Source organism: Acanthaster planci, linkage group LG04 (genome assembly GCF_054643075.1).
Source record: "Acanthaster planci isolate LZ-2023a linkage group LG04, COTS_SCS, whole genome shotgun sequence".
Classification (NCBI taxonomy): domain Eukaryota; kingdom Metazoa; phylum Echinodermata; class Asteroidea; order Valvatida; family Acanthasteridae; genus Acanthaster; species Acanthaster planci.
The window spans coordinates 2,976,817-2,998,969 of record NC_141780.1 but is presented as its reverse complement, the minus strand read 5'-3'; the positions used below and the strand labels follow the sequence as shown (position 1 = coordinate 2,998,969).

Genomic DNA, 22,153 nt, shown 5'->3' with positions numbered 1-22,153 from the left:
GTGGACATCTTTTGCACTCAAGGCCTCACAAGAGATATTTTGTGGAAAAGATGTTGCCAACTGGAATTTCATGGAATGTGTATTGCTTGGTGTATTGCAACTGGTGTTGTGGCTGTGTCTAAATTACTTGGCTGTGGCTTCAACTTACACATGAATCTATGGTAGTGGCCCCAGCCACTTCCCATAGAGTTGTGAGTAATTTCAAGCCACAGCCAAGTGATTCAGATGTGTGTGCTGAGTGGGCTTTATTTACATCCTGGCCATTTTGGATCTTGCTCCGGGGGTCTTCTTTATTCACTGAACACTCTGAAGTGGGAAGGAGCCTGATTAGTTTGCTACAGTTGTAGATGCAGCCTTGCTTTGAATTTTTCTTTTTTTATTTGGAAAAGAAAGGCGACTTGACTTTTCATCATAATTTGGAATCACCCAACTGGGTCATCTTCATTTCTACACGGATTAAGTTTTGAGGAAATTTTTTACAGGTGTTGCTTCTCTAATGATTCAAGATGGCTGACTTGTGGATAAGGCCCATTGTTATGAGCGGCCAATTTGCTGAGCAAAGCCTCATGGATTTGGCCCACCTTGCGAGTTTTGATTTGACACAGTCCAGTGATTTATTTGGTCCTTTCATTAATGCATTCAATTTTCATCTACTTCGTGGGTGAGCATTCTGAAGGGAGGCTATGATTGAAAAAAATGAGAATTTTTCTTCTTACAGTTGCCTTGGTCAGCAGTGCATATGTTACGAAGGTTACATAGGAAATGGAACATATTGTAGGGGTGAGTAAGTTGAGGACTTCATGCTTTGGTATTTCCTGTCCTTCGAACCAGTGTCGTGAAATTGAAGTAGAACTAGGTATCTGAGGTATATTCTTTACAGAAGTGAGTGATTCTCAATATGAAGCTGTAATGTCCCCATTACATATCTTTTAATTTAGTCGAGACCATCACAAGACCAGACACACGACCAGACACGACCAGGGACAAGACCAGTCATAAGTAACAGTGTGAACAATGACAATGGAAAGCTTTTGTCGCAGTTCATTTGATCAGCTTGTGACTCGAATTCAGACTGGAGGTCTTGGGCTGGTCTTGTGCAGGTCTTAAGTGGTCTCAACTACAACACCAAACTTCAGGCATGGTTTTTTAAGCCGTGAAATTCTTTTGGAGGCTGTGTAAAATTCTCTATCACTTGGCCTCACAGACAGATGAAACAAACTGAAATGTTTATGATGTGATCCTCTACTTGAATGCTGTACATTTTTCGTCCTTCTCCCTTCCCCTCCGTCAGTCCACTACCCCTGCAGTGAAGATGGAGTGTGCTCAGAGCATGCCACCTGCCATGTCTCCCCCGGCGGCCAGGTCCAATGCGTGTGTTCGCAGGGGTACCAAGGCGATGGTGTGTACTGCCAAGGTGAGATCTGTCACTTTGTCTATGCCCTAAACACCCCAGATCTTTCAAATTCCCGGGCCTTGACATCAGATCACGTTGGCAGTAGCCTACACCGTGTAGCGTTAAAGAATGAACCATTTTCATGGCTAGTTGGTGCAGTACTTCAACAAGTTTTATACTGACCCCTGTGTGTGTGGAGCTGAAATACAGTATTTGGTATGCAACTTAATTTAGATCATACTCCGGAGAATTCTAGCAAATTATGTGATCGCTGGGAGCAGGTCTAGCCTGTAGAGAAAAATGCTGCAAATGCGTCTTGACTGCCAATCTGAACATACCTACCAACATCCGAAGGTGTCTGTTATCTAAACCAGACGGAGGCATTTTGGGACAGGTTGCACTGAAGGACCTGCTTACACAGTGAAAGACCGCCACCACGCTGTGACTTGGAGATGGATTTGTGTTGTATTATCAAGTTTCTCTCTCTCCCCCCCCCCCACGTGACAGAGGTCAATCCGTGTCTGGACGGGGACGACGGAGGTTGCCACGAACTCGCCCAATGCATACACACAGGGCCTGCCATGGTGAGTTAGCTCAACCTCCTGAATCTGTCCACTGTACATGTGGAACCCCCATGCGTACCCGTAGTGTGAGTGATTTACAGTGCTTGCCAGTGGTTATCGCACATGCTGTACGTGGTAACTACAGATAGCTTGGTCTAGGCTTGTGTATGCCGTGGTTGAGGCTGATGTTGGAATCAACTGGCTGTGGCTGGGTGTAATGTGTGTCTGTGGAAAGTGGATGCAGCCACCGGCCAGTGGCTTACATAAGTGGCAATGGTATTGTCAGCCATAGCCGTAACATTCAGATGCAGACTCAGTTACTTTCTGTTAGATGGCAGTACTCTGCCAGTGTGTGGTTTCTGTCTGTAAGTCTACTTTTGAACGACTGTCTTGTGGAATTTGTACTGTTGTTTGTTGATTTTGGTTATCTCGGGGGCAGTTTTATATTCTTAAATGCTTCAAATCACTGAGGCGATTACCATTTAACAAAGTCTGTGATTTTTTGTCATACACAATGCCAGAGCACCTGCCATTGCCAGTTGGGCTACGAGGGCAATGGCCGCACCCGCTGCAGTCCCATCGACCCCTGCCGGGAGAATAACGGGGGCTGCAATGCCCGGGCGCACTGCACCCAGACGGGGCCCGCCCAGCGCAACTGCACGTGTTTCCAGGGGCACATTGGGGACGGGCTAGAGTGCACGGGCAACATAGCTGAGGTGAGCCCACATTGGTCCAGTCGCTGGTTGAAATTTTTGATCAAGTTTGATAAAGAGTTTGGAGTTACAGAAATGCGAAAACTTAGAAACGGACAAGGTTTACAAACATGCTCGGATGATGCTGTTTATAAGAGCATAGCATTTACCAACACGACCACATAACATGCCTACTACTGTCTTTCAATGAATCTTTCAAACTCACAAAGTTTATCCCTTTTTATGTCAACACAGGAGTTGGCCTTGAACCCCAATGTCAGTAAATTTCTCTCCCTTCTTGAAGAATATGTGAGTATCATTGGCAGCTGGAATTATCAGAATCTCTGTTTTTGACTTGGATGAGCAAAGAGTGCTTCATAATTTGTTCATTTCAGTGTTAGTTTGTTTTTTTAATCTTTAAATACTGTATTTATTAGATCTTTGGCCTTTTTCCACAAAACTAAACTTTCTTCCTGTTCAGTAAGTCCACAGCCAACCAGTCGACTGTAGTTGTTTAATTGAAATGATCCGATATGTTCGGTCGAAGCCAATCAGCTCCTGTCATTCTTTAATTTCATCCCATTGGCAGAGAGACATGTTGAGAGTTCTCGGTTCGGTTGGGCCTCTGACCATCCTGGTACCCTCCAACGAGGCAATTGAAAGCATCAGCCAGGAACAGGTAACCAATTTGTTCAAAAACAGACTGTGGTCTTCCGTTCACAAAGAAATGTTAAAAAAAATTAGCCCCACTTCTTTCTGTTTGAATGTACCAGAGTTATACTGTCCTAAAAGATTGGACAAACGGTCGTCTTGTTTTCCGTAAAAAATGAAACTGCTTTGCTTTGACCATAAATGGAACGACGTGAAATATCAAGTCTTTCCTATCTAATCCCTGGTAAATACGAAAAGGATGAACTGAAATGTTAAGGATTTCCTTTACATGAAAGTCCGTTTCTACTTGTCACATTATTTGAATTTTTTTGGTGGTTAGCGGCTTTCTTGTTTGTCTTATTTGGGTTTGAACACCACAGCTTGACGAGTGGCGAGAAAATAACCAACTGTCCAGGGTCCTCCTGAACCACATGGTGGGATGCACAGCCTTCATCACACCCATGGTCAACGGAACAACGTCACTAACCACACTGTCAGCACAACCCATCCACATCATGTACTCCTCAGTAAGTTTGCTTGTGGAGCCCGCGATTTCATGGTAGAAATTGTTCAAATGTTTGCCTGGCGAGACTCACAGAAAGGCTGTGATGTAATAGTTGTTACGAAACTGACCCCATCCACTTTGCAAGTAATTTTTTGCACTGACTAAAATTCTCGGCAGTTGTGCACACTCCCCTAGGTTATCTAACAAATTTCTTGGGCAAGTAAAGCAAGAAATTGAAACGTTGCCGTGACAAAACAAAGATTGATTATGGTCTCACACAGTTTGCGTAAACTAGCCTCCTTTTGTGGTGTGTTGATCATTTTGTTTATACCTTTGGAAAATCGAACACTTCACAGATTGCCTTACGAGTGACAGTCTGCATTGGCAGACTCTAAACCTAACAAATTCTCCCCCCCATCCCCTGTGGAGTTACATTTCTTATAGAGTTACCTCAGATAAATTGTTCATGCGTCAAATTTCTTGTTGCCAGGCACAAGGAGTAACGGTGAACAGTCAAGCTCGGGTAACGATGCCCAACTCTGTGATGAGTAACGGTATCATGCACACCATTGACCAGGTGCTTGTGCCTCCCTTGCTGGATCCGAGACCAGAATATTTAGAGGTGAGACTCATCGGAATTTTTAACGTAAAGATTGAAGCTCAGTGCCACCGTCGTTTTGCCTTTTTCCTTTTCAGTCCCTTTTCCTATGGTGTCTTCCATAGTCCGTCATTTTGTGACCTGACTTAACGAAATGAATTAGTCGTCCCCGTTGCCACTTTTTGAGTTAAGGAACCCTCAAAAACCCTCAACGTTTGTCCCCCATGTAGAGTTATTGCCATCAGGATGGCATACTGAGTGGTACGTGAAAGTAAAGAACTCAGTTTGCTCTTTCTAATGCAAACTAAAATGAACTTACTGAAAATCTGGCCTTATGACCCATTTCGTAAGATCCATTTATGAATTGGTTTCAAATCACTTAAGTAAGCATTTCCAACATCTGATGTTCTCTCAGATGTACACACACAAAAAAAAGTAGAACAGTCAAAAAGAGGGTGACGGCACTTCATGTAAGTTCTAGACAAGACTTTCCAATTATCCCCTAGGAGCTACCCCTGGAGCTGGTAGCCCCAAACAGCACGTACAGTATCTTCATGAGCCTGATGACCAGCTCGGGCCTCCTGGATACCTTCAGCGTCGGCATCTCCCTACCAGTCACCATCTTCATGCCCACCAACGAAGCCTTCCTGGAGCTCTACCCGGGCAAGCTGGGGGAGCTGCGGGACCCGAGTAACATCGTCAAGACAAAGGAGTACCTATCATACCACATCGTACCGCACAGGACGGTGAGTTTCATGCCAGCGGATACTCTTACGCTACAAGTTGTTGGAGGGGGAATTAACCACTTTGCTCGTGTAAACGTGATCTGGCTGTTGAATTAAAACATCAAGTGCACCTTGACTTACCTCCAGCCAACATTGGGATATGTCAATCCTCCATTAGTTTCGTGTACGCGAAGTCTGAGAAGTCTGCAGAGCTGGACTGAGTGAAAATTTTTGGCCAAAGAGAATGCTGGTCTGTTAGTGGTTAAACTCCAAATTCCATCTGTGATCCAGGCAAAAGTGGTTGGAACAGGTTGAAATAAGCACACCTTCCCCAGGTCCCCTACTCTGCCAACCAGCACTCTCATCTTCAACTGGCTCAGCGTGGACTTCGCAATAAGAAACAATTTTGAGAGGGGACGGGGGGAGGGGCTAAGCAGTTATTGACCAGGATTGCTCCTCTTGCCCAACCAACTAGATATATCCATTTTGAAAAAAGCTTTTACATTTCTCGAAAGTTTCTGATAATTTAATGAACCCTTTGGTTAAATTCTGAAAGCTGAAAGCACAGATTTCAAAATTGAAAAAAATCACTTCCTTAATCCTCCTGTTGGTGTAATAAGACAAGTTGGACCGCGGTAATGCTATGATTGAAATTTTGTTTTTCCTTTGACCTCTGAACTCTTACTTTCCAATGGAAAAGGTCAAACAACACAGACTGCTTGATAAACAATACTCTACCATTTGGCCTGAGTTCATGCATGGGGTCATATTTGTGGACATCGTTTTGGATCCTGCTTTATTTAACGGCAGTTATAAATTGCATTTATTTTCTAGATTCGCACCACGCAGTTTGCTAATCACATGCTCCAGGTCACAACCCTGCAAGGCTCCAACATAAGCATTGAATGCCACAGATACCAGGTCAGTGAGTTTCCCAACATGCTGAGGTTTATGGGAGTGAGGGACGCACCAGAACAGAGAACAGATAGCAGAATCTCTCATTGGTTATCCTGTTCGCTTGAGTGATTCTTATCCAACTTCAGACTGAGTGACTGTTCGCTTGAGTGATTCTTATCCAACTTCGGACTTAGTGACTGTTCGCTTGAGTGATTCTTATCCAACTTCGGACTGAGTGTGGACTGTTCGTATGAATGCAAATATGACATTGTATTCTAAAATCTCCCTCCCTGTTGAAAACTGTAAACCGATTCTGCTGTTTAATGAATAGATCCTTGTAGCTGGTACTCAGTAGTGGTCCCTTTAACATGGCAGTGAACCATTGAAAAAATATGAAGCACTATACCATTTTGATGAAAAGCACTGCAGTCCATATCGGCCTTTACTTGAAAAGGATTATGCTAATTAAATGAGTACACCGTACATGATTTTCTGTGGTGCAAGTCTGAGTGTAAAAGACATGTATGAGTACATGACAAATATTTTCGTTTCTTTTCATTTGTCACCATTCTTGGTGTTCAAAACTGTCTACGGCTGTTGCCGGAGTCATTTTCATGAATGTTATTGCCGTGGTCGTTGTAATGATTGCCTACGATATCGTATTACCTATTGGCCAGGGTTTTTCTGTGAATCAAGACTCAAAGATCATTGACACGGAGACATCCTTTCGTGGCGGCATGTACTACGGCTTGGACATGGTCCTTGAACCCCCCAGCATTGGTGGTCGCTGTGACATCATCACTAACCACACATTCTCAGTGAGTCCCATTTGTTTCCAAATTTGTCCCCAACACGTGGTTTGGAGAAATGTGAGCAGATCCCATGAAATTTAGCTGCGTGAAGTGTACAATTTTTTTCACTAACTGTGTTTAAAACCTGCATTAGAAAGAGTTTAGACAACTCGCACACTGTAAGCAGTAAATACAGACCGCACGTGGGCGGAGAGAGATGATGGTGGTTTTTAATTTCTACTGTGCTACATTTCTTAAATGGCATCTCGAGAAGAAGCGCTTGTGGCTTGACTCATTTCGCCATTTTGGGTCACAAAAGTAGATTGGAAATTACACCTTTTGTTTACAACCTTTAATTATGTGCTGCAGCTGAATAACCGAGGGGTACTGCTTTGAGCTTTTTTCTGCTAAGAAAAAAAATTAGCAGTGATCATTCACAGGTAATGTACCGCACATGGTTTTCGGCTTTGCTATCTGGTTTGGGCCAGACCCCAAGTATTAGCCTATTCGCGCAGAAAACTTCCTCAGCTGTGTAGGCAGTTGGGAAAGGTCCTTTCCCAACCCCAAACCCAGCCGTAAACTTTCAAGGAGCCAACTCTAACGCACTGACCGTGCTGGATCTGTGTCACTGGACACGGTGTGATATTCGTTCATGGTAACTTCAGCAAGAATTCGATACCCAAGTGGTTTTGGTTTTTTTTGTTTTTTTTCCGGCCTCTCACAGACTGACTGCTATTCCTGCAGGAGAACCATCCCATGCCCCTTGGGATCCATACCCATCGTAAGTACACCGATGTAAGGTCACTCGGATTCCTCTGAGAATTGTAAGCAGTGCTACAAGTCGCCTACTCCCCGGAGTCAAGCGCTGGGTGTGCTGGCCCCACATAAAACGCAGGCTTCATCGGCCAGGTTCCCTGAGCATAGCAGACCTTAAAGCAGTGATATTGTCGAGTCTCTTCACACTCGCTGATGTGCAGATATGAAACACTGTGTGCTCATGGTGGCCCCCAGTAATGGTGGAAGTTTTCTACCAACTAATGTTCAAGAAGAGTTCCAGGCCCAGTTATTTTGTACAACAGCCGACAAAGATCTTCTGCAGTTACCAGCAGCCTCCCTGACATACAGTGATTGTGTGCTCGAATTTATCTAAAAATTAGGAGAGATCAAGCTGGGTATTATCAAAGAACTTGGACTCTAACTTGATACTGTGTATGGAAGTTTGCATTAAACCTCTCTCCTGCAATAACTATTCTCCAGCATTTTCACAACTTTACAAAATTAATTGATGCCCAAAGAACAAAGCATTTTGAATTATTTGTGCGATGAAACTAGTCCTAACCTTGCCTCCAGTGGTCCCTTTGAAGAGGAATTTGACTGAGGAAAAGAGCAAACTCAGCTACATCTGTTCTCTGTTTGTGCGTCATGCCTCTATTTGACAGAGCGAGAACATCGCGGACTGCTTCTACTCTGTGGGCTGGTACAACTACCAGCGGGGCTGCCTGCGTCACTGCCTCAAGCAGGAGATTCAGCCGCATTGCTGTAGCAGGCATTACGGCGCTGACTGCAGAGGTAAAGAAGACTGACTTCGGAGAGGTGTGGGGAATTATCGGAAGCGGAACAAGCGGAAAAAGGCGAAACAGGATATCGGTCTATGAGTTGGAAATCATTTGACAACACAAATTACTAGACGGGGGCCTAAAATGCTCCATCTTGCATGCACAGACAGGCTAGATAGTTTCAAATCCGGCTGCTGGCCACTAGTTGTGGCCATTTCCATGCCACTTTTTTCTCTCTCCTCTCAGAAAGAAAAACAGGGTACTGGCATTAGTTTGGAAGCAGTCTACGACAAATCACATCCTATCCAGGAGAAAATAGAAATATTTTCAAGTCGTTTCATGCCAAGCAAACCAGAGACAAGCACCAGCCTGATGACCTAGATTAGCTTGTGACAGATTTTATGTACACGGAAAAGTTACATGATCGGCGCCCCAAACATTACAGGATTGCTAGCTACATTTCTTTCTATTTTTCCCAGCAAGAAAAGAGCAAATCTTGTTGATGCCCATTTCAAGTTTTTGGAGCAAATTCAAGATCAAATTTTGGCGACAGCTCTTTTTGCTCTCTTCCCGTCAGAGTGTCCCGGCGGCAAGCGGAATCCCTGCAGCTGGCATGGCGAGTGCAGCCAGGGCATCGAGGGCACCGGCCAGTGCGTCTGTGAGGAGGGCTTCACAGGAGTGGCCTGTGAGCGGTGCCTACCGGACCGTTACGGACCGAACTGTGAAGGTGAGAAATAAAGTCAGAGGCTCAAAAGTGCACCTATCAACAAGTTCAACAAAATTCCCTCAAGATCTTTACGTCATACCAGATTGTACAGTGCCGGAAAAAAATTCATCTGATTGGTCGTTGATGATCATGTATCGTTGAATTATTTGGTCCAGCAACAGACACTGTTGCATCACAAAAATAAAATGGTGTGTTCCAGGTCCACAAGAAATGTACAAATTCATAGTGGATGCAGAGACTTATGCTGTTGATGGAAGGATGTTTTGAAAGATTTATTTGGTTGTAAATTAAAAACAAATAAAGTTTCACTTTCATGCAATAAACAAAGCCATTTTGTTTGATGACGCAGTTAAGTTTCCTTCTCATCTGTCGCCTCTTGAAATTTTCCTTGCTGTTGCACTCATAAATGTTCATTATTTTCGTAATATTAACCGTCAACATTCCATCCACAATTTTTCTTATTCAAATTTTAAAAGGAAAACAGTCTTAGTAGTTTGCTGTGGGCACCATAAGCATTTTCAAACTACTAACCTTAGCAGCTCTCGATCCTCCAATTCCAACTAATTTTCATAACCAAGGAGCCTTTGGCAGATGATTCAAAATGTATACCTCTAAGATATCATTTCATCTTGTAACTTTCTCCAATGGCAGAGTGCCAGTGTACCAGCCATGGTCAGTGCGTTGACGGGCTCTCGGGCACTGGCCGTTGCTTCTGTGACATAGACTACATGGGCACCACCTGCGAGACGCGTTTGCTGGTTACACCAACGTGCAACCCGTATTGCCACATCAATGCCGTGTGTCGCCCAGGCAACATATGTGAATGCCGCCCCGAATACTACGGTGACGGTTACTCGTGTACAGGTACCTTCTTAGACAACAGACAGCATTGGTTCCATTATTTTACCTGATACACATGTTCTGTCTTCTGATTGGTTGAGATTATGTCACATGGCATACCCTAATTTTACTTATTTATTCCTATCCTATTTTGTTTCCATTCCAAAAAGACTGTAACACAGCAGAAAAGTAATACCTAGAATCTCAGGACTACTGTTCCCATAGAAATTGGTCAAATGCAAACCTTTTGGGAGCAAACCTGAAAGATTTTAACCAAAACAGATAGCACCCTCCAATCTGTCTGTCCAACCTCAATTAGGCTGATGCATGTCGTGCATATTTTTCTTAATGGGATCACTTGCTGTAGTGTTCATTGCTCGTGACATTTTTGTAGGAATGAAGATTGTCGGTCTTTGTTTGAGTGGATTTTCACACAATTTAAGATTGAGACAGGAGTGCTTTTTGTGTGAACTTTTGGTTGTTTTGATTGGGTGCCTCAAGTTTGGCTGGAAGTGTGGTGAGTGAGATGTTGAAAACACTTGCTTTGTTGACACCAGTTATTGCAAAAAGTAGCCCCAGTGATCCATGAAGTATTTCTGTTTTGTTGTCTTTGCCTTGTGAAACTAAAATGCCCCCAAGCCCCAGGTCTTTCTAAAAAAATTTCCATTTTGTTGCCAAGGATGCCAACCTATAGCAGTCTGTCTCCTCCATCCATTCCAGAGATCAACCAGTGCAGCTTTGACAACGGCGGCTGTAGCATATATGCCGACTGCACCCAGGTGGGCACGGAGGTCACGTGTTATTGCCACAACAATTACGAAGGCGACGGTTACATCTGCCAACCCGTGGACCCGTGCATGATGAACAACGGCGGCTGCCACCCGGATGCAATCTGCCAGCTGACCGGTCCGGTGAGACAACTATTCATTGCTGTGTGGGTCAAGCAAATTGACCAAGTGTGGGAAGCATTTGAGCTCCAAGTTTGCCGGCATATCCCTTTTTTTTTCTAAAAATAATTTGACCTTGCTTAACCTTAATGGGTTCAACGGGACATTTCTCACACCTCAGATAAATTGTCAGTTTTGGCTTCCAGCTCCAGCGTCTGAGATTATCGTTATTAAATTTAGAGATCTTGGATTCAATTTGGGTTCCTTCTCTACACCAAAAGAAATCACATCCTATCAAAGCCAAACTTAAGAATCTTCTCACTTGATTCAAGTATCCATGATTTACTGGCTGGAGTCAAAGTTGAAGTTGAGGTGGATGTGACCCGAAGCACCAGACAGTCAGTACCAACACCAGATGCACCATTTGTTTGTCATATTCTGTAACATATAAATCCTGCTTTGTTTGTATCCATAGAATTCCCGATCCTGTGCCTGCTACCCCCCTCTGCAGGGCGATGGAATATCCTTCTGCACAGCACCACCAGAGAGACCCCCACTGGCCTGTTCCATTGACAACGGAGGGTGTCACGAGAATGCCCTATGTTTTGATGACTCGGACAATCCTGGTAAGCGGGGCACACTCTTCTGCTGATTCGTCGTAAGAATTTTTTTCAACAAGGCCAGCATCATTTGATGAATGCGCTTCCCTTTGAGGGTGCAGCTAATGTGAAAGGGATGAACCCTCCTAGGAAGCACAGAATGAAGCAAGGACACCAGCTCTGGAGGTGTTGCTGTACCAGTGTTAAGCCAAGCAAAGCCAGGCCCTTTGGGCTTGTAATCTTCTTTTTGTTAACCCAGATCTACCTTACAGTAGAGGTGCTACCAATTAATAGATGCAGGCCTCTGACGTGTGTGGCCAGATTCAAGTCGCACCCACCTCAGGTGAACCTGTGGTTGTTTTTCTGTTCCATTCGGTGTGTGGGCGACATGCACACTGTCCAAGTCGGTGGGAAAAGTGGCCCAGGACAGAGAAGTGGCTGGTAACGGAGAGCCTGTCGTTCAAAGCGAGGGATTCAAACAAGTTCAGAGGCCTCCGTTTTTCCCAACCATGGCCTGGCTGTATCAACGGCAAACCCTGGCCACTGGTTCCTGTTTGCTCCGGGGGATTGACACACTTTTTCTTCATCTCATGTTGCAGTGGGACCGTCGTCAGACTCTGCCAGGATGGGCTCCCGCACCCCACCACCCCGTGCCTCCCAACGGCCACGTCCCACCCCATCCTCCTTCGGGAGGCCCCGGCTGGACAACGGAGGCCTGTCACCCAAGGCGGGCCAAGGGGTGATCTGCAAGTGCAAGGAGGGCTACGTGGGCACGGGTCTGCTGTGCAACGGCAACGCCTTCGAAACACTGGGCAGCATGAAGAACCTGTCCATCTACTACCGCGTGAGTACGGCCTCGGAGCATTTTGTCATCCAGTGATCCTCTTCCATGGTGGAATACTTCCACTGTTGTACCTGAGCCCTTCCCAAGTTGCTGCTAGTCCATCACAAGTCGTAAGCCAAGTCACAGGCGATTTGACCAAAGTGTGGCAAAAGCATTCCTTGTCACTGTTCACCCTGCTACTTGCTACTGGTCTTGAGACAGGATTTGTGATGAATTTGACAACTCTACCAGTAGCAATTTTACAAGAACATAGTCCTTGTCTGAATTATATAGCTTGGCCCAGGGGCGTACGCTCAGTAAGGCAGTGCGCAAACTTGTATGGGTCACACCCGCATACCTTCACTGTTCAACCCTCTGAATGGACGATACAGAGACGACCACCCCATATCCTGCACAGTCCAGATGGCAATGTGGTTAAGGACTTGCTGTACATAGACCCCGAAATTGAATGACCCACGTTTACCTTTTTTCACTTTTGCTTTTCAGGCCATCTCTGGTTATGCAAAGATGTACCCCGAGGGGCTCCAGCTGGTGGACACTCTGAAGAGCGAGACTTCAATTTTGACCCTTTTCGTCCCCATCAATACCGCCAAATTGGCTAACACGGTACATATGCATGAGAGCTATTGCTCATACCCTCAGGGAACACCTCACTGATCTGCTAGGATTTTGTTCTGTAATCCTGCCGCGGAAAAGTTGTCATCTCTCAAAGGGTCTACATCATTGGTTGCGATAAAAGAGAATTTCCAGTGGAACCTCAAACAGTTGCTGAAAGATTGACTGCCATAGTTCTTAGATAACACTTTGCAAATTTTGGCAACTTTGTTAACAAGCCTTGATTGTTAAAAACAACAGAATTTTATTTAGAAACAGTTTTTCCAGTGATGTTACCACAACATGGCACCCCATTGGTTCCTTTTATACTCATTTGGTTACTGAACACTGAGAAGTTTATCACTTCTTTTTCACGAGACTGATTATTCTCCCAATCGGTTGTGATTATTTTCCTCAGACGTTCACCCCTAACCTGATCGGGAACCACATCGTGAGTGGTCAGGCATACCATAAGGACCACTTAGTGAAGGGAGCGACCATGACTGCTTGGTCCAAGGGCAGACTGACGGCGGAAGTCTCCACCGATAAGGTGAGTCTTGTACAAAACCTCCAAAGGGAAACCATGTCACTGATAGTCAATCTAAATGACAACAACATCTGATGATGGTATCACTGTTTTTTGCGAAAGACACATTAAAAAGGGTGAAAGTGCCTTAAGTTCCACATTTTTGTGGTATAGCCCTGCAGAGAGATGAAACGCTTTGATATTTCAGGATATGTTGAGGATGTAGCGTCATATTTGCATCAGGATGCCTTCCTGGGGTACTGTTTCAAGACAGGACATCTTCCTAGGATGCAATATGAGACTTGTTTTTGTTGACAGAAATCTCTCTGAGATGTATCGTGGAAAGACGTTTTGCCGAGACTGGATATTAATACGAATAGAAGTTTTGTATTCAAGTCCATTACAAGTCCTTTCTCAAGCCCCTCCAAAAGTGCAGTCTCAAGTCCCTTCACAAGGCCAGTTATAAGTAACAGGGTGAAGGAATGCTTTTGCCACAGCTCATTTGAATAGCCTGTGAAATGGCTTAAGACTGAATGACGTGTGATGGACTTACAGGGACTTGTAATGGACTCGAATACAACACTGACAGGTCGACATCTTTCTTTGACGAGATTTCAGGGAAAGATGTCTCTCTTTACAATATGGAAACGTAAATGATACACTTTAACGTCCTGTAATAATCCCTGAAGTTATTCAGCCTAACGACTCCGACAGAATTGGAAGAAAGAAAACAATGAGTCGCTGGCTACTCAAGTCCACTGAAGTTGGTCCTGCCGAATTTAACGTCTTACTGCATGTGTACCCATCTTTACAGAAAGTCATGCTAATCAACAAGGTACCTGTCAAGGTTTTTGACATTCCGATGAGCAACGGTGTGCTGCATATCGTATCAGAGCCCATCACTGTGGACACGCCCATATGGAACCCCGTAAGTCCAACCTTTTTTTTTTTTTACACCGCACCTCACACACCTGATGGTCCTGTTTCTCTTCCCTTACTCTGCAGTGTGGGGCACTGAGTTATGGGAAGACTCAGTTGTGGTGCAGTGAGTCCTTTTCGGAGGGGAGTGTTACCTGTAGCCAGATAGGCTGCAGTGGTTTCAATTAGAAATATTCATAGTACAGTCCCTCCCCCCGCCCCATGTTAATCATAAGAAAGGTGTATTTCTGGCTCATGAGTGGCTTTGCCTGCTGCTATGCTCTCAAGATGGCCGCCATCCAGCGAGGGAAGTCGATGCCAGTCTGCAAACTGGATGGCTTTCATCCAGTGAGGGAAGTCAATGCCAGTCCCTAAACTAGATGGCTTTCATCCAGCGAGGGAAGTCGATGCCAGTCGGCAAACTTGAGAAATTTAATTTGATGATTGTGGCATACCATCTAGTAATGAGAAAGAGGTATTTTGGGATCTCGTTGTGGAATTAACAGGGAGCATTGATGATAGAGCCATGCGTAATTAGAGTCATATGATGTTGATCTTTTGTGGCACATTTTGTTAATTTCAGCCCCCTGAGGACAGGTGACGGAACTGACGGAACTGTGTCATCATTTCCCTTTTTCTAAAAACTGAAACCCTATTCTCAACAAACGAGGTGATTTTGACCCACCCTTCCTCTTTCCATCAGAAAAATCGATCTGGGGACGTATCAGTCAGCAAGGTGTTTGCAGGGATCCTCATCACGGTCTTCGTCATCCTACTCATTGTAGTGGTTGGCATTGTTGTCTGCATCAAAGTGAAGAGGAAACAGCACTCCGATACCCTTCCCGTTATCTCAAGATACAGTGTGGTGAGTTGGGTCAGGATTTCCCACTGATCTGCGAGAGCCCATCTTGTTTTGTAAAAGCATATTTAGTCTCATAGACAAGCATATTTGTGATGTGATCTGAGAAATCCTTCACATGGTGAAATCCGTCATTTGGGTCATTCCACGAGGTTGGGGCACAATTTGTCACAATGTCAATACGTTGGTTTGGTAAAAACGAACGGCTTTTTCCCTGCATGTGGATTCCAATTATACATCTCGCAAGGCTGAATACAGAGGTGTGTGTTATTTTTACAGAGTAAATGACCTATTCTACAGGTCATGAAAGGTGGTAAAAGTTACCCATGTAACAAGGACAACGTCACAAATTGTGCCCCAACCTCATGGAATGACCCATTTTTCACTTCAAATTAACAAGGACAGTTGTGCTGTATTAAACAGATATTTGATTCACGATTCTAGGTTCTCGGTAACTTGAATTATATTCTGAATGTAATGATGAGCGTGTATCCTCACAACTATGCAACAAGTATGTGTGTGTCCTTGAACATTTTTTCCGCTGTATTTACTTTTGAAGGACTTTGTCAACTCCAAACTTGGTACGTTGGTTAGTCTTTGTGCCTTGCAAAAACCAGTTGATTTGGGGCCCCATAGGCCAAACATCAAAGTCATTCTAGTTAAAACAATGGAGAAGGTTTCTTCTCCATAAACTTGAGTAAGACTTGGCATATCAGTTTCAAACTTGGAATGTGGGTTGATTTTGGTGTCTTCTGGTAGCCTGTTTATTTTGGACATTATAAGTCAAAGGTCAAAACACTAGAAAGGGTTTTCCCAATAGAGATGGTTTTTGTAATCACAAATGAAGTCAAAGGTAAGGCACTGGCTTTGCAGGTCATTTGCATTAAACAGATTTGTTTGTGCGACAGAATGGGGGCACAGAGGACGGCAGTGTGACTTTCAGTCGCAGCAACATGGTGTCCGAGGAGGATGAAGACGAGGAGTCAGAGAAGGTATTCCGCAATCCCACATTCCACAGGCGGGCTTATAACACAACGGACATGGACAGCGAAACTATAGGCTTTGCCGATGTAAGTATGGCTATGAAAGTTATAGGTGTTGCATTGTATCCACTCAAAGTTTGCGGTCTTGAGAATTTGGTTCAGTTGTTTTCAACCTGTGGAGCTCGCACAAATTTGAGAATGTTGATAAAATGGTCTTTCATTTAATCGTGAGAAATCGAAATAGTGGAAGTTGCAACCCTTTCTTGACAGCATTAAAGAGTAATTCCTCCGAATTAATATGTTGTTGTATTTTTTTTTCTGTCTAGCCAAAGACCTGTGCGGTTGATTATCCTTGCTGTGTTAGATTAACCCTAACCATGCTGAACCGAACAAGGTTATGCAGGATTTCAATGGTCCCTAGGGGGTTAGGGTTAATAACCTTTGTCTGGAAACACAAATTTCATTTAGGTTGCTCTTTGTGTTTACGGCTTTTAAAATTTACACAGCGGTGACGGTTTCCGGGACTCTAATTTTTGGCTTTTTGGAGGATGGTATCTCACTTCTACTTTCGTCAAGCATTTCTCAAGCATTTCCCACTTCCTTTTCGGAGGACACATTGCAAAGGGTCTCTCCTGTTCAAATGTAACACTGAAGTACTGAGCTTTTCTTCAGATCATTAATTAACAGATTTTTCAGTTATGACACGGTGAAAGTAACTTTATTCTCCCAGCAAGCGTAATCACAGCCTTTCAAGACCAAGACCTCATTTGTAATATGAGATGCAAAACATCGGAAATAGCAGTGTGTGATATAACTGTGGTCTTGCCTGCCACCATCTCCTTTATACCAACAGAAGGCGCTGTAGTAATAAATGGGTGACACCGCCATGAGGTCAGTGTAAGGCAGGGTAGTCTGGTAACACTCATCCTTCCCCATGCCCGCCTTATGCCGTTTCCCCATGTGAATACAACCACCCGACTGCTATGCTTCTGCCTTCTATTAACATATTGACAAGCTTTTTGCCTTCTAATTAGGACACATATCACAAATGTCTTCCACCTTTTTCTACTCTGTTGTGTTCTGTCGTTTCTTCTAGCTTGACTTCACCAGAGCTTATTAAAACCCCCAAACAGCCGACGCCATTAACATAGTTAACGGGCATAAGGTAATTAACTTGTGATATGTACTTTTACCCTAAAAGCTGCAGCTAAGGTAGTTGGTGGTCCCCGAAATTCCCTTGCATGTCCATTTGTTTGTTTTTGTTTTTGGTTTTTTTTTTTCCCTCTGTGGCTGTATGGATCGTTACCAGGAGAAATCTCATGAATACCTGAGATGAGTTTTACAAAATCCTCTCTTTTCTCCTGTTTTCAAATGCCACACATTCATTGACCCGTCTATTTTTTTCCCCAAGAACTGTTGGCGGACTCTTTGAAATTAACGAGTTAATGTTAACGAAGCACTGTAGAAGTATAAAGTTCACATCTGGAAGTTCTGAATTTCTTGTGTGAATGTATCAAACACGACGAAACTTTCATTCATGAAAAAGCAGGACACTGCCCTCCCTTTCTGTTGACCATGTATTAGCATGTTTGAGCACACTCGAGTTGATGATTATCAGTTTTCATATTTGATTTGTAGCTAAGCAGATGGGAGTATTTTCACTGATCTGTTTGTTGGTTGGATTTTTTTGGGGGGGTCAGTGCTTTGGTCTATGGACCACATTGAAAACGCCTTCAAATAGCTCCTCTTATGAAGATACTGCATGTTTTCTTGTATGAACATTTACAAATCATTGCACGTTGGTGGAACAACCCAAACAGTTGAGCCATCCACATCTACTGACATTTTTAATTGTTTTGTTGGAATTTTTCACGTAAAAGTTAAGATGACTCCACGTTAATTGAATGCATTAACCCAAACGGGCGTATTGTCGTAAATGTCATCTACTTGCCATTACTAACTTCCAAAAGCAGATTAAAACAGTGTGACTTGATGAATATCTGCTGCTGAATAGTAAGTTTAGTTTTTCTTTGAATCTTCAGCATCTCAAATGAATGAGGAAGGCTCCCAGCATCCATTGGACTCATTTTTAATTTCCTTGTGCAGTTTTGTTTTTCCATTTCTGTTTTTTTTTTTACATGTATATACTTATCCATGGAATAGGAAAAGTGACATATCCGTTTGCCATTTGATTGACGTGTTGTTTGATCAAACGCCTGGTTTGATTTCAGACGTTGTGAATCCTCGAGTGAAGTGACGGTGCTAATCAACTTGTGAGGTGTAGAGAGGCGCAACTGGTTATGATAGTGTGTCCCGTTCTACATGGCATCATCGGCACCTGTTGTACCATGGCCAAGTGATGCCATTACCTGTAGTTTACAAACATTGCTAGATGCAGCCCAGCTGTGGGGGCCTCTTCTACGCAACACCTTTGTACGACAACCTTGTCCACTCTCAACTCTTAAGACCTCCCCCTCCGTTCCAGCATTTCTGAATCGCACTGGATCGCCACTGTGATTGAATTGCACCTGTTATTATGTTAAGCATCAGGATTTGTGCTTCCTGTGCAGAGGCATAAGTTACTTATATTTGCATTACTCATTACAAATGAAGTGACATAAAGTAAAGAGAAAGCCCCTCCCCTATCAAACTTAAATGCACAGAGCACCTCTGTAAAAAAAAACCCAAAACTAAATCAAGTGAACGTCTTCCTCTTGACTGTTGCGTGTTTACTTTTTTGTAAAGAAAGTCTTCACGGAACAGCTGTTGAACTTTTTCAGCAGATTTTATTGTGTCTCCTTGATGAGAATGATATTTGGGAACAAAATGTGTGCTAGATGTGAGAAATGAAAAATAGTTTCTATTACTAAGATATTAAAAGGGCTGTAAATTGTTTATGTAATAAACATTAAATTAAAGATTAAACATCAGGATTAGGAACTTATTGATTCCAAGTGAGCCAAGAAATTGAATTCTTCTAGTTTCATTGTTGACCAGCTGACATTGTCATCTGAAAAGAAGAACCTTTTTCTAAAAACCCATTTTGAGGTATTAGAAATTGATTTGTATCCACTGTGCAAGTAAAGATTCATGATGTGCACATCTGCAGCTTTAGCTCTGGCAAACTTGGATTCTTGATCCGGATTGGCCGGTCCCTAGTAACAGTAGCCATGTTGCATCCCCCGTGTTCACACCAAGGCAGTGTGCTCTGAAGTAAAAAAAGAAAGAAAATGGCGATGTTTCAGCCAAAGTGCTCTGCAGCAAAGAGAGCTCACTCCATTTCAGATTAGAAAAAGTGAAAGCAAACTGAAGCAGAACATGTATTTTTGAACTGCTTCTGTTATGTTGTTTGTTCACAATTTGTCAAGTTTGCTTGAAGGTTTGAAGGTATTTTTGTCTTGTAAGCATTGGTAGTATACAGAACACATGTCCATTTTTACTACACTCTCACCGTGGATCCCAAAGGTTTTAATCTGTCAGAAGAATCTGTAATTATTTAAAAAAAACAATGTCCTACAATTTAAAAAAGCAAGCTTTCTTAGCAAAGTTTGTCTATAGATATTTGATTTGGAATTACTTAAATCAGCTTGTCGATCAGTGTAGATAAAACCTGAAATTATGCATAACAGTTGTACATTCTTAATTGACCAATATCATGTCTAAAAATTGATTTTTTTAAAAATATGTAATTTGTACGCAAAGAATGCATGAAATTGATGGATTGAAAAAAAAATGTGATTGTAGACCAGTAAAATCACTTTTTTTATTAGCATTTAATTGATGTGATTTAGCAATTGTAACTTCCAGATTTGTTCTTGTACCCCTATTTCCCACATGTTGAAAGCACAGCCTCATTTCATAGAAAATCAACAGTTTTTTCAACCGGCAGTATTTGGGATTATGCCAAGGAAGTATTTTTATCCATTTTAAATTATGATTTATGTCACATTTATTTGACTTTTTGTAAAGTATTATGGTTGAATGAGTCGTAACAGTCAATATTGAGTGGCACGTTTTCACTGCAGTTTTAAAAACATTCCCAACTCTCCCTGGCCAGAGGTCGTATGCAAATGCTTCCCTAGTCTGGATTCACGTCTGATGCCGTGCATGATTTCTGGCCCTCCATGGGCCAAACACCGCTGTATTTGCTACCAGTGGTTAAATTATAATAGCTGGAAAAACATCAGACTTGAATCAAGGCTTGCATTTCCATGACTGTTCATGTATTGGGCATCTGAATTGGTGTTCCACACTAGATGTGCACCATTTCCATAAATGCAACATGCCATACTTTTTCTTTTCGTCTGTAAGCCTCCTTCCAGCATATTTTGTAGATATTTACTTTAACACAGTTTTTTGTGTTTCTTGAGTGCAATAATGACATCACGCCTAACACAGGTTTACACAATACTTTGCTGCTTTGCTCTGCATGGTTCTGTGTTTTTTTATGGTTTGTATATTTCTGTAGTGTGCTTTCAATTTGTTATTTATTTTTATACTAAAGTAAAGCTTGTAGATTTTTGTTGGAAGGGCATTTCTCTTTTAGATTCAGTTGACAAGTATAAATGTGAAGGCTTCATTAATGCTTGGCTTTCGTGGGACTCTTATTATATCAGTTTGTAGAAAAATATGTTCCCATTATTTACATTTTAGTATGGCATAGACGTTAAGCATTAATCTTAACCCTTAAAGAGCTGGGGGGCAGAATCCCACCTTGACATTTTTTTCCAATATCATTGCAGTGCAGTTTCTTCAGGAGCTGAACTTTTGAAGAGTTTTTAGAGTAACTCTTTTTGATCATTTTGACACCAGTTGTATGAAAATTGAATATATTGTGCTTGTGCAGCACGCAGGCCAGCGAGAAATGCATATTTTTCCACTACTGTGTTCAGTGCACACGTACTGGCACGCATGTAGCCTTGAACTTCAAATGACCATACCAACAAAATCATATGTCCGATTAAGTTCAAACTTCACATTTGTAAGTATAAGGAGCGTCTTTACAAGCATGGCAAATTTAAAAAAAATAGAGTGTGGCACTGCCGAATCCTGTGAGATGCTTCAAGATAACCTAGCTCTTTGAGAGTTAATCATTATTACCTGGACATGGGCATTTTTACATTAATTTCTCACTCCACTGCCATAACTATTTATCACATTAAGCATGGCTAAATGAAACTTTATACAAAAGATTTTTCATAGGCATTAATCTTAAAAGCTGCTGGTTTTATTTTGGCAGAAACTGACACTTGTGACTTTATTTTGTCCTCTTAAAGACACCTTAAATTTTATTTTAGCTATGGATGTTTATTTTGTGTAGACTGTCAACATAGGAAGGGCTCTTTTCATTAGTTTGTTTGATGTTTTTTTGGCTTTTTTGGCGGGAGATATTTTGCAGATAGAAACAGTGCAGCCACAGAAACCCGATAAACTGCAAATAAGATTGTCAACTCTTGCCTTTACAAACATGTGGGCTGTAGTTTTTTATTTTCAGGGGAAAAAAGCAAACAGAAATGTTTGTTTTTTGTTCGTATATGGATGTGTCAGGATTTAACAATGCCATAAAAAACACGATTCTTAGATAAAATTTTCTCACAAAAAATGGGAAATCAGCAGCAGTGTTGGCCTTTAAAATCTACGGCAACACTCGGTAGCAAAGTTGGAAGTGTGTACTAGTATTTTGCTGCCCCTTATAAAATTACGATTTGGAAGTTTAATTGTTTCAAGAATGGTTGAAATAAAAACAAGTTAATTGAGAATATACTGAGCTTTCTCACAGAATGTATTTTGTTTAATTCCTTCAACTCAAACTGGCTGTTTTTTATGTTCACCGTTGGGGTGGGAGGATACAGTTGCATTTTGCCATGTTTGCGTGTTTTGTTTAATGATTTGACGGACGAAAATTTGTCTTGGCAACATGTCTGAGTCCTCCAAAACTGAATGTGTGCGCAACTGTGTTGGTATAAAAGCAAGAACAGTCTAAGGTTCAAGTGCATGCTACGTCG

General features: G+C 42.6%; 1 protein-coding gene across 4 annotated transcripts in view; it reads left to right on the top strand.

Moving 5' to 3' along the window:
- LOC110983673 (stabilin-2-like) overlaps window positions 1-21,911 on the top strand; it is a 51,079-nt gene extending 29,168 nt beyond the window's left edge. For 2 of the 4 annotated variants that reach the window (XM_022243109.2, XM_022243108.2), the window contains exons 38-62: window positions 719-780; window positions 1,292-1,414; window positions 1,901-1,977; window positions 2,478-2,672; window positions 2,904-2,957; window positions 3,238-3,327; window positions 3,680-3,826; window positions 4,295-4,426; window positions 4,909-5,148; window positions 5,962-6,048; window positions 6,702-6,842; window positions 7,540-7,596; window positions 8,255-8,384; window positions 8,949-9,098; window positions 9,750-9,962; window positions 10,659-10,849; window positions 11,301-11,451; window positions 12,024-12,268; window positions 12,755-12,874; window positions 13,281-13,412; window positions 14,203-14,316; window positions 15,010-15,171; window positions 16,074-16,235; window positions 17,245-17,313; window positions 18,380-21,911. In XM_022243109.2, coding sequence (XP_022098801.2) covers window positions 719-780; window positions 1,292-1,414; window positions 1,901-1,977; window positions 2,478-2,672; window positions 2,904-2,957; window positions 3,238-3,327; window positions 3,680-3,826; window positions 4,295-4,426; window positions 4,909-5,148; window positions 5,962-6,048; window positions 6,702-6,842; window positions 7,540-7,596; window positions 8,255-8,384; window positions 8,949-9,098; window positions 9,750-9,962; window positions 10,659-10,849; window positions 11,301-11,451; window positions 12,024-12,268; window positions 12,755-12,874; window positions 13,281-13,412; window positions 14,203-14,316; window positions 15,010-15,171; window positions 16,074-16,235; window positions 17,245-17,268 — 3,199 coding nt within the window. In that variant the 3' untranslated portion in view covers window positions 17,269-17,313; window positions 18,380-21,911. Of the gene's footprint in view, window positions 1-718; window positions 781-1,291; window positions 1,415-1,900; window positions 1,978-2,477; window positions 2,673-2,903; window positions 2,958-3,237; window positions 3,328-3,679; window positions 3,827-4,294; window positions 4,427-4,908; window positions 5,149-5,961; window positions 6,049-6,701; window positions 6,843-7,539; window positions 7,597-8,254; window positions 8,385-8,948; window positions 9,099-9,749; window positions 9,963-10,658; window positions 10,850-11,300; window positions 11,452-12,023; window positions 12,269-12,754; window positions 12,875-13,280; window positions 13,413-14,202; window positions 14,317-15,009; window positions 15,172-16,073; window positions 16,236-17,001; window positions 17,040-17,244; window positions 17,314-18,379 lie in introns of all 4 variants that reach the window. The other 2 variants (XM_022243110.2, XM_022243111.2) reach the window with 2 other exon arrangements.
- The last annotated feature ends 242 nt before the right edge of the window (window positions 21,912-22,153 follow it).